This window comes from Ranitomeya imitator, chromosome 2 (assembly GCF_032444005.1).
Source record: "Ranitomeya imitator isolate aRanImi1 chromosome 2, aRanImi1.pri, whole genome shotgun sequence".
Classification (NCBI taxonomy): Eukaryota; Metazoa; Chordata; class Amphibia; order Anura; family Dendrobatidae; genus Ranitomeya; species Ranitomeya imitator.
In genome coordinates, this window is record NC_091283.1 from 270,401,068 (window position 1) to 270,417,715 (window position 16,648).

The 16,648-nt window shown below is 50.1% G+C and overlaps 1 protein-coding gene across 5 annotated transcripts in view; it reads left to right on the forward strand.

Annotated features, from left to right (window-relative positions):
• Window positions 1-841: 841 nt before the first annotated feature.
• CEP112 (centrosomal protein 112) overlaps window positions 842-16,648 on the forward strand; it is a 44,457-nt gene continuing 28,650 nt past the window's right edge. For 3 of the 5 annotated variants that reach the window (XM_069749182.1, XM_069749185.1, XM_069749187.1), the window contains exons 1-7: window positions 865-1,057; window positions 1,240-1,430; window positions 3,310-3,452; window positions 5,745-5,835; window positions 6,111-6,188; window positions 7,117-7,164; window positions 7,326-7,403. In XM_069749182.1, the coding sequence (XP_069605283.1) occupies window positions 958-1,057; window positions 1,240-1,430; window positions 3,310-3,452; window positions 5,745-5,835; window positions 6,111-6,188; window positions 7,117-7,164; window positions 7,326-7,403 (729 nt within the window). In that variant the 5' untranslated portion in view covers window positions 865-957. Of the gene's footprint in view, window positions 1,058-1,239; window positions 1,431-3,309; window positions 3,453-5,744; window positions 5,836-6,110; window positions 6,189-7,116; window positions 7,165-7,325; window positions 7,404-16,648 lie in introns of all 5 variants that reach the window. The other 2 variants (XM_069749183.1, XM_069749186.1) reach the window with 2 other exon arrangements.

Here is a 16,648-nt window from a genome sequence, read left to right on the forward strand (position 1 = left end):
AGAGGATGGAGGTGTCAGTGCAAGAGGATAGAGGGAGCAGTACAGGGCAGAGCCACTGGGGGCAGCAGAGGATGGAGGTGTCAGTACAAGAGGATAGAGGGAGCAGTACAGGGCAGAGCCACTGGGGGCAGCAGAGGATGGAGGTGTAAGTAGAAGAGGATAGAGGGAGCAGTACAGGGCAGAGCCACTGGGGGCAGCAGAGGATGGAGGTGTCAGTGCAAGAGGATAGAGGGAGCAGTACAGGGCAGAGCCACTGGGGGCAGCAGAGGATGGAGGTGTCAGTGCAAGAGGATAGAGGGAGCAATACAGGACAGAGCCACTGGGGGCAGCAGAGGATGGAGGTGTCAGTGCAAGAGGATAGAGGGAGCAGTACAGGGCAGAGCCACTGGGGGCAGCAGAGGATGGAGGTGTCAGTACAAGAGGATAGAGGGAGCAGTACAGGGCAGAGCCACTGGGGGCAGCAGATGATGGAGCAGGCAGTACAGGGAAGCGTCACTGGGGGCAGCAGAGGAGGGAAGTGTCAGTACAGGGCAGCGCCACTGGGGGCAGCAGAGGATGGAGATGTCAGTACAGGGCAGCGCCACTGGGGGCAGCAGAGGATGGAGCAGGCAGTTTAGGGCAGCGTCACTAGGGGCAGCAGAGGACGGAAGTGTCAGTACAGGGCAGCGCCACTGGGGGCAGCAGAGGACGGAGACGTCAGTACAGAGCAGCGCCACTGGAGGCAGCAGAGGACGGAAGTGTCAATACAGGGCAGCGCCACTGGGGGCAGCAGAGGATGAAGAGGAAGTCTCCGAATCTCCGTAGCATCCGTTTCCATGGTGAAGGGACGGCAGTTAGCCGGAAGTTCGTCATTGCCTCATCCTGTCAGTGAGCGGCGATCTTGAAAAGCTTCAGTGCGCAGGTCGGGGCCGGTACAGTGTATCTGCCGCAGCGCTTCTCTTTATTTTCAGGGGGACGATGGCCGCTCCGGAGGAGGCCTGGGAGACGCTGGACGCGGAGTTTGACCATTACTTGGTGGACATGAAGCCGCACGTCCTGAAGCTTCCGCAGAGGCTGGGTAAGAGGCGGCCGGTCACGTGACTGCAGCTGTATTATATCGGCGCCTCATAGACGGGTTGTGTCCTTACTGTGCAGTACTGCAGTTCCACCAGCAGGGGGCGGACTGCTCCCGTATAATCTCCCAGCACGGCCATCCCTATGATCCCCACTGGCGCCATCCCATAATCTCCCTCCTTTCAGATCGCCAGCGATGCGCCTTATGGATCAAAAAGCTGTGTGACCCGTCAGGAGCAGGAAGCGGCGTTACCGGGAGGAAGAACCGGAACCTGTACGCCAAGCTCCTCCTCCACATGCTGAAGCGGGGGGTCCTGGAGGGGCCCTTCACCCACAGACCAGAGGACGGCACGCTGAAGACCCTGCCCACATACATGGTGCGGACCCTGAGCTGTGTGTGTGGTGTATACAGGGTGGAACCGCCCTGTACTGTGTGTATGGTGTTTACAGGGTGTAACCGCCCTGTACTATGTGTATGGTGTATACAGGATATATAACCGCCCTGTACTGTGTGTATGGTGTATACAGGATATATATAACCGCCCTGTACTGTGTGTATGGTGTATACAGGATATATATAACCGTCCTGTACTGTGTGTATGGTGTATACAGGATATATAACCGCCCTGTACTGTGTGTATGGTGTATACAGGGTATAACCGTCCTGTACTGTGTGTATGGTGTTTACAGGGTATAACCGCCCTGTACTGTGTGTATGGTGTTTACAGGATATAACCGTCCTGTACTGTGTATATGGTGTATACAGGATATATAACCGCCCTGTACTGTGTGTATGGTGTTTACAGGTTATAACCGCCCTGTACTGTGTGTATGGTGTTTACAGGTTATAACCGCCCTGTACTGTGTGTATGGTGTTTACAGGATATAACCGCCCTGTACTGTGTGTATGGTGTTTACAGGGTATAACCGTCCTGTACTGTGTATGGTGTATACAGGGTGTAACCGCCCTGTACTGTGTGTATGGTGTATACAGTATATATAACCGCCCTGTACTGTGTGTATGGTGTTTACAGGGTATAACCGACCTGTACTGTGTGTATGGTGTTTACAGGGTATAACCGCCCTGTACTGTGTGTATGGTGTTTACAGGGTATAACCGTCCTGTACTGTGTGTATGGTGTATACATTATATATAACCGCCCTGTACTGTGTGTATGGTGTTTACAGGGTGGAACCGCCCTGTACTGTGTGTATGGTGTTTACAGGGTGTAACCGCCCTGTACTGTGTGTATGGTGTATACAGGATATATATAACTGTCCTGTACTGTGTGTATGGTGTATACAGGATATATATAACTGTCCTGTACTGTGTGTATGGTGTATACAGGATATATAACCGCCCTGTACTGTGTGTATGGTGTATACAGGATATATATAACCGTCCTGTACTGTGTGTATGGTGTATACAGGATATATAACCGCCCTGTACTGTGTGTATGGTGTATACAGGGTATAACCGTCCTGTACTGTGTGTATGGTGTTTACAGGGTATAACCGCCCTGTACTGTGTGTATGGTGTTTACAGGATATAACCGTCCTGTACTGTGTATATGGTGTATACAGGATATATAACCGCCCTGTACTGTGTGTATGGTGTTTACAGGTTATAACCGCCCTGTACTGTGTGTATGGTGTTTACAGGATATAACCGCCCTGTACTGTGTGTATGGTGTTTACAGGGTATAACCGTCCTGTACTGTGTATGGTGTATACAGGGTGTAACCGCCCTGTACTGTGTGTATGGTGTTTACAGGGTATAACCGCCCTGTACTGTGTGTATGGTGTTTACAGGGTATAACCGCCCTGTACTGTGTGTATGGTGTTTACAGGGTATAACCGTCCTGTACTGTGTGTATGGTGTATACATTATATATAACCGTCCTGTACTGTGTATATGGTGTATACAGGATATATAACCGCCCTGTACTGTGTGTATGGTGTTTACAGGTTATAACCGCCCTGTACTGTGTGTATGGTGTTTACAGGGTATAACCGTCCTGTACTGTGTATGGTGTATACAGGGTGTAACCGCCCTGTACTGTGTGTATGGTGTATACAGGATATATAACCGCCCTGTACTGTGTGTATGGTGTATACAGGATATATAACCGTCCTGTACTGTGTGTATGGTGTATACAGGATATATATAACCGCCCTGTACTGTGTGTATGGTGTATACAGGATATATATAACCGCCCTGTACTGTATCTCGGGTTTTCTCTTCTTTTCCTGTAGTCCATATACTTTGATGAGCCGCAGTCTCCGCGCTTTCACGGCGTTGGTTCTGGAGCGTTACCAGACTGGGTGCAGGGGGAGCTGGAGGCCAAAGCTGAGGAAGTCACAAGGGAGGAGTCTACATCTGTGACCTCACCGGACAGGTGAGTGACGTGGCCCAATTTTCTGACCATTTTTGGAGTTGTAGGTATTCCATCCTCATGAGCCTATTATAGTCTGACCAAGACAGCACAGCGGCAGGGTAAAGCATAGTGGAGGGACGCAGCACAGTGGCAGGGTAGAACATGGTGGATGGACGTGGCACAGCGGCAGGGTAGAGCATGGTGGAGGGACGCGGCACAGTGGCAGGGTTAAGCATGGTGGATGGACGCGGCACAGCGGCAGGGTAGAGCATGGTGGATGGACGCGGCACAGCTGCAGGGTAGAGCATGGTGGATGGACGCGGCACAGCTGCAGGGTAGAGCATGGTGGATGGACGCGGCACAGCTGCAGGGTAGAGCATGGTGGATTGATGTGGCAGGGTACAGCATGGAGGGCCAAGGCACAGCGGCAAGGTAGAACATAGTGGAGGGACGCGGCACAGCGGCAGGGTAGAGCATGGTGGAGGGCCGCGGCACAGCAGCAGGGTAGAGCATGGTGGAGGGCCGCGGCACAGTGGCAGGGTAGAGCATGGTGGAGGGCCGCGGCATAGCGGCAGGGTAGAGCATGGTGGAGGGCCGCGGCACAGCGGCAGGGTAGAGCATGATGGAGGGCAGCGGCAGGGTAGAGCATGGTGGAGGGCAGGGTAGAGCATGGTGGAGGGCAGGGCAGAGCATGGTGGAGGGCCACGGCACAGCGGCAGGGTAGAGCATGGTGGAGGGCAGCGGCAGGGTAGAGCATGGTGGAGGGCCGCGGCACAGCGGCTGGGTAGAGCATGTTGGAGGGCAGCGGCAGGGCAGAGCATGGTGGAGGGCCACGGCACAGCGGCAGGGTAGAGCATGGTGGAGGGCAGCAGCAGGGTAGAGCATGGTGGAGGGCCGCGGCACAGCGGCTGGGTAGAGCATGTTGGAGGGCAGCGGCAGGGCAGAGCATGGTGGAGGGCCACGGCACAGCGGCAGGGTAGAGCATGGTGGAGGGCAGCGGCAGGGTAGAGCATGGTGGAGGGCCACGGCACAGCGGCAGGGTAGAGCATGGTGGAGGGCCGCGGCACAGCGGCAGGGTAGAGCATGGTGGAGGGCCGCGGCACAGCGGCAGGGTAGAGCATGGTGGAGGGCCGCAGCACAGCGGCAGGGTAGAGCATGGTGGAGGGCCACGGCAGGGTAGAGCAGGGATGTCAAACTGTATTCCTCGAGGGCTGCAAACTGGTCATGTTTTCAGGATTTCCTTGCACTGCACAGGTGATAATTTAATTACCTACACAAATAATGAGTTGGTGATTAAATTATCACCTGTGCAGTTCAAGGAAATCCTGAAAACATGACCAGTTTGCAGCCCTCGAGGAATGCAGTTTGACACCCCTGGGGTAGAGCATGGTGGAGGGTGAGGTGATGTAGTTAGGACAGTTATACTGAGCGGACGCAATGTGGACGCTGCTCCTGGAATATAAATGTAGTGGTTTTCTGTAAATTCCCCTTAGTGGTGGTCTCCTGTAAACCTCCTTCCCGCACGGTGGTCTCTTCCGGTTTGTCCAGTTACGTTTGTCTCCGTTTTGCTTCCTGTCAGTGACTGGAGACGTTACAAGTGTAAGCAGTCTCATATGGGCTTCATTATTGAGGATGATGGGAGTAGTGATGCACTGTGAGCCCCTGGGATGATGGGAGTAGTGATGCACTGTGAGCCCCCGGGATGATGGGAGTAGTGATGCATTGTGAGCCCCCGGGATGATGGGAGTAGTGATGCACTGTGAGCCCCCGGGATGATGAGAGTAGTGATGCATTGTGAGCCCCCGGGATGATGGGAGTAGTGATGCATTGTGAGCCCCCGGGATGATGGGAGTAGTGATGCACTGTGAGCTCCCGGGATGGTGGGAGTAGCGATGCACTGTGAGCTCCCGGGATGATGGGAGTAGTGATGCATTGTGAGCCCCCGGGATGATGGGAGTAGTGATGCACTGTGAGCCCCCGGGATGATGGGAGTAGTGATACTCTGTGTACTATCCTCAGCCGTCCATCATAATGTTAGCCGGCATTAACCCCTGTGCTGCTGGAGCAGAGTTCAGTGTCAGTGCTCTTACTCTCGGTTGCGCCACACACTGGGGTGATGATCCCTTTTCCATCTTGTCTGGATCCACAGATCTGATGGTACTTGCGGTTCCCCCTCCCCTTGCTGCACTGACACATGGGGTGGGCTCATAATGAACATACTGGGTCCACGCCGTTCTCTGGCGCCCCCCACGCCTCTCTCTCTCTGCTCCCCCGTCGATCGTGTTCTGCCCCTGATGTCTCCTCCTTTTCCAGGCTCCAGTACTCGTACAGCCGGGCGCTGGCCATGAGGTCCCTGAGCCCCCCACACCGCTCCGAGGAGGACTCCCAGGACGCTTCCCGCATCGTAAGACCCTTCAGGTTCTGACTATGGTGGCGACACTGCTTGGTACATGATATCTGGCCATATCCTCAAGGACTACTCCTCCCATCATTGTATGGGGCCTCTCAATAGATGAGCTCCGTCAGTGTGGAGGTTTCATTATATTGTCAGCTCCTCGTCCCAGTATTAGTCAGCAGGGGGGCACTACTACTCCCACCTGGAGCTATGTGTAACTGGCGGGGGGACCACACTCAGCATTGCAGCTGATTCTTTCTCTGGTCCTTGTTTTTTGGTTCTAGTGGGGTCGCGGTAAGAGGCTGCCGGCCAGTCGTGATGACAGCGACCTGGAGACCGTCCTGACCAGCTGGAATCTTGGGGTAACAGCTTCACATTGGCGGCTCACCTCCAGAGCTGCACTCGCTATTCTGCTGTTACATCATGTCTTATCCTGCAGTCACTATTCTTCTGGTACATCTTGTCTTATTCTCTTTTCACCTCCAGAGCTGCACTCGCTATTCTTTTGTTACATGGTCTTACCCTGCAGAGCTGGTGACTGGATAATAAGGCATGATGTGACTGCAGCTCTGGAGGTGACTGGAGGATAAGACATGATGTAATAGCAGAATAGTGACTGCGGCTCTGGAGGTGACTGGAAACACATTGACACAGGATCAGGCTTCTTTGCCCTTAGTGTTGGTCCCTCGGGGCTGAACACCATTTCCATCTGTTTCCCATCTGTACACCTGCTTGCTGATTGTCTCCTTACATTTATGTGTTGCTTTAATCTCCAGATTTGATGTCACTTCTCTGGACAGCGTCTCTGGGGGACGTCTGGTGGGGTAGTAAGGGGGGGTCTTATAAGTTTATATAATTGTGGTCTTAATGAAAATGATGGCGAAGAAATGAGAGCGCTACACGTCTGCAGAGAGTCTGCAGAGAGTCAGGTGCGAGTCGGGTGCGATGCTCTGCAGACCACCATGTGAGCACCAGACTGCAGGGAACAATTGGGAGCAGGGACGCTCCTCCTTCTATCACAGATCGCAGTGGTTGTCAGTGCGTCATCCCTTTCCCCATCTCCAGTAATGATATACAGCGCCACCTACAGCCTTCATGTAACACAGCAGCCGGGTATTTGGGGTATTGCACAGTCAGTGGTGACAGAGAAACGGCTCCTGTCACTGCTGCTCACAGTGCAGTCTCCCTATCCATGGTGGAGAGCGGCGCAGGGTCTGCAGCACAGTCTTGTCCTCATCATATCGTCAACTGAGTCTGCGACCTAAGTAACATCCTGTGTCTTATCCCTAGATAGAAAACCCAAGATACCTGCGGGAGAAGGCCCCACCGCTCACCCCGGTACGTGCACGATCTGCTTTGTATCCGGAGAGCAGTGATGTCACTGCTGTATAATATAACTGAGATCTGGGGAGCAGTGATGTCACTGCTGTATAATATAACTGATATCTGGGGAGCAGTGATGTCACTGCTGTATTATATTACTGATGATCTCTTTGCAGATCTCTCCAGACTTGCGAATCGGTAGAAGTGCTGATTTCGGGGATGAACGTTCCCTCTCCCGGTTACATAAGAAGGAGGTATAGTAAATTCTGTCCTGTGGTATTTGTTTGGTCTGTGCTCTGTGTGCGTCAGTTCCCACTCCCCACCCCCCATGAAGACACGGCACTTAATTTTAATTATGCCAGACGTTTATAGTGGGTCAAGGCACCATGGCTCCATCAAGAGAAACACAGATTTGACATTGTAGAGAGGACCGTGATCCTTATGCTGGCATCAACTGAAAGAATACGGATCAGCTCCATTGACCATCATTGAACCCATGAAGACTTTGGGGGAGACCAGATTGGGACCCTACTGTCACATGGCCCCATGGAGACGTTCGAAGAAACCAGGTTGGGACCCTCCGGTCACCTGGCCACGTGCCTCAATGGACTGTCAGCTTCCTAAGCTTGTCATTACTTCATCTCTGTGAGTGCCTTCCAAAAGTGGGGTGTTACTATGGGGGGTAAATGGCCCTTGTCACGCTAATATATAAATTCGCATATGATTCTTCCTTCTCCCTTGGTATCACACACGCTGTGGGCTCTGACCCCCCCCCCCCCCCTTCCCCTTTTCACTGCCTTTGCTGTTCTAGGCACAATCCCTGTGGAACTTGAAACTTCAGCGGGGAGCATTGAAACTCCTGTTTACTCTTGTTCCCCCTCCTGTTGGAATGTCAATTAGCCATGCACGTCTTCGTCTAAGTCCATGTGTTTGCTGAAAACGGGGGAAGATATTCAATAAGCGATAACACGCTGCCCGTGTATGATAGAGATATGTCAGAAACATATTCAGAACGTGTTACCAGAGCTTCACTGCGGCATCGGTCGCTAAACTGGCACAAAGTGAAACAGAGAAATGGATTTCTCCTAAACAGAGTGGAACAGCGAGACTGAATTTAGAGTCCTTAGAAAGCTAATTTTAATATAAGATGAATGATGTGTGTGCTGTGACTCTGGTAGGTTTTCGAGCCCATTTTGGAGTGTTTGTTTTCTACCAAAATGTGCACCCTGGCAGCTAAGGGAGGGTGCAGGTAAACCAGCCCTTAAGTGATGTCACAAGACTCGGCTTCAGACCAGGGCCTGGCAGTCACACTAGGCGAGGGCCTGCAGGCTGACCGTCAGAGCTTCCAGGAGGCCCTGCAGACAGATGAGTCTGGAGGAGCTCAGATGTCTTGCAGACCAACCCCCTGCTGCTTCTGACAAAGAGAGTATACTGGGACCAGGGCTCACTGTATACAGAGACTATCCCCACGGATACTACAGAATCTTGGGACTATGAACGGCGGCTGATCATTCCTTATCCATTTAGGGAACAATTATTGAGAATTGCCCATGAAATTCCTTTGGCCGGACACCTTGGAATACAAAAGACTAAAGTTCGCCTGACACAACTTCTATTGGCCCAAGATGGGGACAGATATTACCAATTACTGCTGATCGTGTGTAGTTTGTCAGAGAGTTGGAAAGTCCGGGAACATACAGAAAGCTCCATTGATACCACTGCCTGTGATCGATGAACCTTTCCAGCGAGTGGCTGTGGATATCATAGGGCCACTTGCAATCCCCAGCAGCTCTGGCAAAAAGTACATCCTCACAGTGGTGGACTATGCTACACGATACCCGGAAGCTGTGGCACTATCCTCCATCCGAGCAGACAAAGTGGCGGATGCTTTACTGACTGTGTTCTCTCGTGTGGGTTTTCCCAGGGAAATGTTGACCGATCAGGGAACCCAGTTCATGTCTGATCTGATGGAAAGCCTCTGTGAAAGAATACAAGTACAGCATTTTGTGGCCAGCGCCTATCATCCCCAAACCAACGAGCTCTGCGAGTGATTTAATGGAACATTAAAGCAAATGCTCAAAATGCTGGTGGAGACTGAAGGGAGAGACTGGGAGCGGTACCTCCCCCATCTGCTGTTTGCCTACAGAGAGGCACCCCAGGCATCTACAGGATTCTCCCCCTTTGAACTGGTTTATGGGAGGAGGGTCAAGGGGGCCACTTGATTTGATTAAAGGGAACCTGTCACCCCCCCCCCCCCCCTCAGGCTTTTGTATCGAAAAGAGCCACCTTGTGCAGCACAAATGCTGCATTCTGACAAGCTGGCTCTTTTAGTTATGATACCTGCACACGCTGAAATAACCGTTTATAAAATGTGCCCCATCATACCGTGAAATGTTCCCGGAGGCGGGTCTTTCCCTCTTAATCAGACGCAGAACAGCCGTCACTCCGGACCTGTGCGTGCCAGGCGTCGCTTCCTCTTGCTGCATTATCGTCTCCGGTGCCTGCGCTGTAAGTACGAAGGGCATCGCAAATGCGCAGGCACCGGGGACGATAATGCAGCAAGAGGAGGCGGCGCCCTGCGCACACAGGTCGGGAGTGACGGCTGTCCTGCGTCTGATTAAGAGGGAAAGACCCGCCTCTGGGAACATTTCACGGTATGATGGGGCACACTTTATAAACGGTTATTTCAGCGTGTGCAGGCATCATAACTAAGAGCCAGCTTGTCAGAATGCAGCATTTGTGCTGCACAATGTGGCTCTTTTCGTTACAAACGCCTGAGGGGGGGTGACAGGTTCCCTTTAAGGACTGTTGGGAGGACGACCCTAGAACTACTGGAGTCTGTGGTCGAATATGTACTGCGGCTCAGCGAGAGAATGCAATAACTGAGCAACCTGGCCCATAAGAACGTGACCCAGGCCCAAATCAACCAGAAGGTCTGGTACGACCGTAATACCAGACTGAGGGCCTACGAGGAAGGGCAGAAGGTTTGGGTGTTGGTCCTTATGTTACAGAATAAATTGCAGGCAGCATGGGAGGGACCATATACTGTACATAAGCGGCTGAATGATGTTAATTATGTGGTGACCCTAGATGAGCATGCAAAGCATCAGAAAGTGTTTCATGTAAATATGTTGAAGGCTCATCATGGCAGGGAGGCCTGTGTCTTTCCTGTCTGTAGCATGCCTGAAGAGGGGGAGGCTGATCTGTTATTAGATGTGGGGGCCGGGACTCAGTACATGGAGTCCCTGGAGTCAGCAGAGTTTAACCCTGAGCTATCCCACAGGCAGAGGTCTGAGCTGATGGGGGCGCTCAGCGAGTTCACCGAAGCCTTCACAGGGGAGCCTGGGAGGACACGCTTAGCAGTTCACCATGTGGACACTGGTACTAATCCCCCAGTACGGCAGTCTGCATACCGTGTGTCAGCAGAGGTGAAGGCACACATGAGGGAACAGGTAGAGGAGATGCTGAAACTCAAGGTGATACAAAAATCCCAGAGTGCCTAGGCCTCGCCTGTGGTTCTTGTCCCAAAAAAGGACCGTACTACCCGGTTCTGTGTAGACTACAGGAAATTAAATGTACTGACTACATGTGAGGTCTACCCCATGCCGAGGATAGATGAGCTGTTAGAGCAGCTAGCTAAAGCATCGTACCTCACCATCATGGAACTAAGTAGGGGATACTGGCAGATACTCCTGCCCGGGGAAGTGGCTTGTGCCACCATTGACAAGGAATGTTTGGCAATTGTGTGGGCTCTGCAGAAGCTGCAACCATACCTCTATGGGCGCAACTTCACCGTGATCACAGATCATAACCCATTGAGTTGGCTCAACAAAGTAGTTGGGGACAATGGGAAATTGCTTAGATGGAGTTTGATACTTCAGCAATATGATTTCACAATTCAGCATAAGAAGGGAGTTGATCATGGCAATGCTGATGGCCTGTCTCGTCAAGGTGGGGCAGAACCAGATACGTGCTCGGGAGCTGACCTGTAAGTCAACCCCCATGCACGTTCATAAGGAGGGAGGTGTGGTGAAATTGTGTGTGTATATATATATAATATATATATTTACAGACCAGAAGTTTGGACACACCTTCTCATTTAAAGATTTTTCTGTATTTTCAGGACTATGAAAATTGTACATTCACACTGAAGGCATCAAAACTATGAATTAACACATGATTTACTGGGTAAATCTGACAGGGAGAAGGACTTGGGGATCCTAGTTAATGATAAACTTACCTGGAGCAGCCAGTGCCAGGCAGCAGCTGCCAAGGCAAACAGGATCATGGGGTGCATTAAAAGAGGTCTGGATACACATGATGAGAGCATTATACTGCCTCTGTACAAATCCCTAGTTAGACCGCACATGGAGTACTGTGTCCAGTTTTGGGCACCGGTGCTCAGGAAGGATATAATGGAACTAGAGAGAGTACAAAGGAGGGCAACAAAATTAATAAAGGGGATGGGAGAACTACAATACCCAGATAGATTAGCGAAATTAGGATTATTTAGTCTAGAAAAAAGACGACTGAGGGGCGATCTAATAACCATGTATAAGTATATAAGGGGACAATACAAATATCTCGCTGAGGATCTGTTTATACCAAGGAAGGTGACGGCACAAGGGGGCATTCTTTGCGTCTGGAGGAGAGAAGGTTTTTCCACCAACATAGAAGAGGATTCTTTACTGTTAGGGCAGTGAGAATCTGGAATTGCTTGCCTGAGGAGGTGGTGATGGCGAACTCAGTCGAGGGGTTCAAGAGAGGCCTGGATGTCTTCCTGGAGCAGAGCAATATTGTGTCATACAATTAGGTTCTGTAGAAGGACGTAGATCTGGGGATTTATTATGATGGAATATAGGCTGAACTGGATGGACAAATGTCTTTTTTCGGCCTTACTAACGATGTTACTATGTTACTATGAATTATATACTTAATTTCAGTAGTTTCTAGTTTCACACTTTTTTGTTATGTCCTATATTCTAGGTTCTCCAAAGTAGCCACCTTGTGCTTTGACTGCTTTGCACACTCTTGGCATTCTCTTGATGAGCTTCAAGAGGTAGTCTCAGGGAAAGGTTTTCACTTCACAGGTGTGCGCTGTCAGGTTTAATAAGTGGGATTTCTCACCTTATAAATGGTGTTGGGGCCATCAGTTGTGTTGTGCAGAAGTCTGGTGGATACACAGCTGGTAGTCCTACTGAATAGACTGTTAGAATTTGTATTATGGCAAGAAAAAAATCAGCTAAGTAAAGAAAAACGAGTGGCCATCATTACTTTAAGAAATGAAGGTCAGTCAGTCCGAAAAATTTGGAAAACTTTGAAGGTGTCACCAAGTGCAGTGGCAAAAACCATCAAGTGTTACAAAGAAACTGGCTCACATGAGGACCACCCAAGGAAAGGAAGACCAAGAGTCACCTCTGCTTCTGAGGATAAGTTTATCCGAGTCACCAGCCTCAGAAATCGCAGGTTAACAGCAGCTCAGATTAGAGACCAGGTCAATGCCACACAGAGTTCTAGCAGCAGACACATCTCTACAACAACTGTTAAGAGGAGACTTTGTGCAGCAGGCCTTCATGGTAAAATAGCTGCTAGGAAACCACTGCTAAGGACAGGCAACAAGCAGAAGAGACTTGTTTGGGCTAAAGAACACAAGGAATGGACATTAGACCAGTGGAAATCTGTGCTTTGGTCTGATGAGTCCAAATTTGAGACCTTTGGTTCCAACCACCGTGTCTTTGTGCGACGCAGAAAAGGTGAATGGATGGACACTGTCACGATTCACACCGTGACCGTCACCCCCCACGTCACGGATCGGGGTGACTTTTTTAGGCCAACAGACAGCTATCACATGTGCTGGGGGGCTTATCTCAGTTTTCCCCCCACTGCTACAATGTGATGAAAAAACACACACAAGGCTATTGACCTCTTAGTTTACAGCAGGGGCTTATTTTAGGTATCCCACTGCTCTTCAGTATACCACGAATTGCAGGGATTTATGTATATCCCGCTTTACAGTTCTGCTTGAACTTGCAGCTCTCTGGCCCCCCCCCCTTACCCTCAGGTCAGATTAGGTACTGCACCTAGGGTAATTAGTCACCAGAAAGGCTGCCTGCTATGTACTGGCTATTGGCACGCTGCAGTGAGGCGATTTAACTACTCCCGCTCAGGCAGGAACAATATAATTTCAACGCCACAGTCGCTATGACTCCCAAAGGCACAGAACACGGTATGCTGCTACCAGCTTCGATTAAACTGGTCCGAAGCTAACCCCAAACAGTAGCGTAATTCCCTTCAGAAGACTTAGGGTACGTTTTAGAGCTGGAAGAACGAAACTAGTAATGTATATATTTTACTCCAAAAGTTTAAGGCAGTGTCTATAAAAAGGCAAATAAAGATGTTACATAAGAGACAATTGAAATATGTACAAAGTAATTATAAAATTATGGGATTAAATGAGAAAAGGTAAAACTCACATGCTCTCAGGTCATTTCAGGCAAAACCATGCTGATAGGCAGTGCTCCCAAATATCCCAATGTATAGTACAGCTCCTCAGGCAAAAAACTCAGACTCCCAATGCTGGGTAAATTGGAGTCACTTAAATAACCACAGCCTCGTGACATCACTAACAGGGCTGGTTTCCTCAGACCCTCCTATCTCTTCAGTCTCACTAAATTTCATACAAGTTTGTCTAATGCCTGTATCTCCGCTACAGAACATGTCAGAATCATAACACATCCAGCGTTCATCTTGTATTAACATTGGCGTTCTAATGAGACCAAACTTGGGCTTGATGGGAAGCATAGTTCCAGAGAAATCCATACTCTGTCCCTGTTGGAACTAGAAGCCCGCGCTTACCGTGTCTAATAGATCCGTGGATGGAGATTCACAATATTTCCCTATTATTTTTCTAGCCCAAATCGGTGGCCCAATATCTTACTATAAACGAACAAAGAACCGCATGTCTTTGAGAAGGATAATCAGACCAGTTTCAGCTGGAGGGAGCTTTGGGCCGCTACAAGCGCAATAAACCTTCCTAGGCTTGGGGCAGGGCAGAGCATTGAGAAGAATAAATATATATATATATATATATATATATACACATACACACACACACACACACACACACACACACACACACACACACACACACACACACACACACACACACACACACACACACACACCAAGAGAGACAGAGAGAGAAGGGGGTGGGGGGTTAGCCCGCAGCATGGGTCTAACAGGCAAGCTACAAAATCGTATCACATTTCATACAATATCGTTACACACTACATGCCTGGTTCCCACCGTGAAGCATGGAGGAGGAGGTGTGGGGGTGCTTTGCTGGTGACACTGTTGGGGATTTATTCAAAATTGAAGGCATTCTGAACCAGCATGGCCACCACAGCATCTTGCAGCGGCATGCTATTCCATCCGGTTTGCGTTTAGTTGGACCATCACTTATTTTTCAACAGGACAATGACCCAAACACACCTCCAGGCTGTGTAAGGGCTATTTGACCAAGAAGGAGAGTGATGGGGTGCTACGCCAGATGACCTGGCCTCCACAGTCCCCAGACCTGAACCCAATCGAGATGGTTTGGGGTGAGCTGGACTGCAGAGTGAAGGCAAAAGGGCCAACAAGTGCTAAGCATCTCTGGGAACTCCTTCAAGATTGTTGGAAGACCAATCATCAAAGCAAAAGGTGGCTACTTTGAAGAACCTAGAATATAAGACATATTTTCAGTTGTTTCACACTTTTTTGTTAAGTATATAATTTCACATGTGTTAAAGGGAACCTGTCAGGCCCCCCTTCCCCACCCCATCCCAGGCGTTTGTAACAAAAAGAGCCTCCTTGTTCAGCACTAATGCTGCATTCTGACAAGGCTCTTTTAGTTATTGGTGCTGTAACTTCAGAAATAATCCATTTTATAATTTGTCCCAAATACCTTGAATTAGTCCTGGAGGCAGGTCTCCCCCCTGCTGCAAACGCAGCACCGCCGTCACTCATGTCCTCCGGGCACCGCCTCAGCGCTGTTTTCAAATGAGCCGGCGCCTGCGCTCTTTTCTCATGCCTTGGGCATGCGCAGTGAGCACTGCCCGTCCTCTGTCCTTATTTGCAGTCTAGCTGATTGCGCCTGTGCGGCCGCGCTGCCCGAGATCCCGCCCCGCAGTGACTTCTGATTTATTCTCACTGCGGGGCTGGGGTTCCTGGGCATGTGTAGTGCATATCTTAGCCTCTCACTCATCTCCCTCCATCACCTTCAGACTGTGCAGAGTCAGCTGATCCCTAATAGCATGCCACAGCGATTAGGGATCAGCTAACGCTGTGTGTGTGTATATGTATATATATATGTGTGTGTGTGTGTGTGCAGTGGACTATGTATAGATTTATTGTCACTGGCAATAATGTAACATCTGTCTTGATAAGCTGCATGTCGCACCCAGGTGTTAATATGTATTAATATGTATTCCCCGCCCTCATGGAGCAGAAAGCAAACTACCAGTTAGATGATTTCTGTAAGCTTCTCCTGTTTATTTTTATACTGTTTTGCATAAGTTGTATGTCTTTTTATCATATTTTCATAACTTTTTCTTACTATAAGCACTGAACCTTTTTTGTATTAAAGCATAAAACTTTAACAAGTTGAACCTTGAATGTACTAAAAGAATCCATAGCCTAAGGTGTGTGAGCTTTGAGTGGTAGACATTATTAGTATTAATATACTCACCCATGTATTCGTTGAGTGGTGGCAGCGTGTATGAGCGGGTGGGTGGCCTGGGTCGGTGTGTGATTTGTGCTCCCATTACAGCATAGGACAAAGATTGAATGTTGGACTGAGAGTAGGGAGATAAATTAACCCTTGCAGGAACAACCCAAGTCACGTGCTGAGAGCGGGTACGTGGCGAATTAGTTACTCCACGGAGAAGGGATCCGTGTCAGACGGTGTTTGAGAATACCAGTCCCCTGCAGCTCCCCGGGATCCATCGGGCTGAGTAATATCCCACTGCTGCCTCTAAGTGTAGAGACATGATGGGGTTAGTGGATGCTCTAGTCCACTAGCTGAAACCGCATGGACCCGGGCTCGTCCCACTGAACGCCCGCTTCCCTTTCCTCTGGGCAGAATACCACTTGGACACCACAGGGTGAGTGTATTTGCTGGGACTGTTCTGTAGGTAGCGTTGATTTATGGCCCAATAACCTATTGCCACGCTGTTAGCTTAGTAGTGTATTGCCCTCGGGAAGAGAGAGCTGGCATTCAGTGGGATGAGCCCTGGTCCATTCGGTTGCTCTAAAGACAGCCTCTGACCCACTGACTGTGTCTCCACATTTCTAAAGTCATGTGTTGGTGACCCCCTATAACTTGTTACTGTAGTTCGCTGCTGGTCAGGACATCTCCTGATCCTTCCTCTGTCTGACTTGGAAAATGGAAGGCTCGGCTGGACGCTCTGCATATGGGCCCCTGTATGGAGATGGGGCACCGCTGCCAGACGTTGGGCCA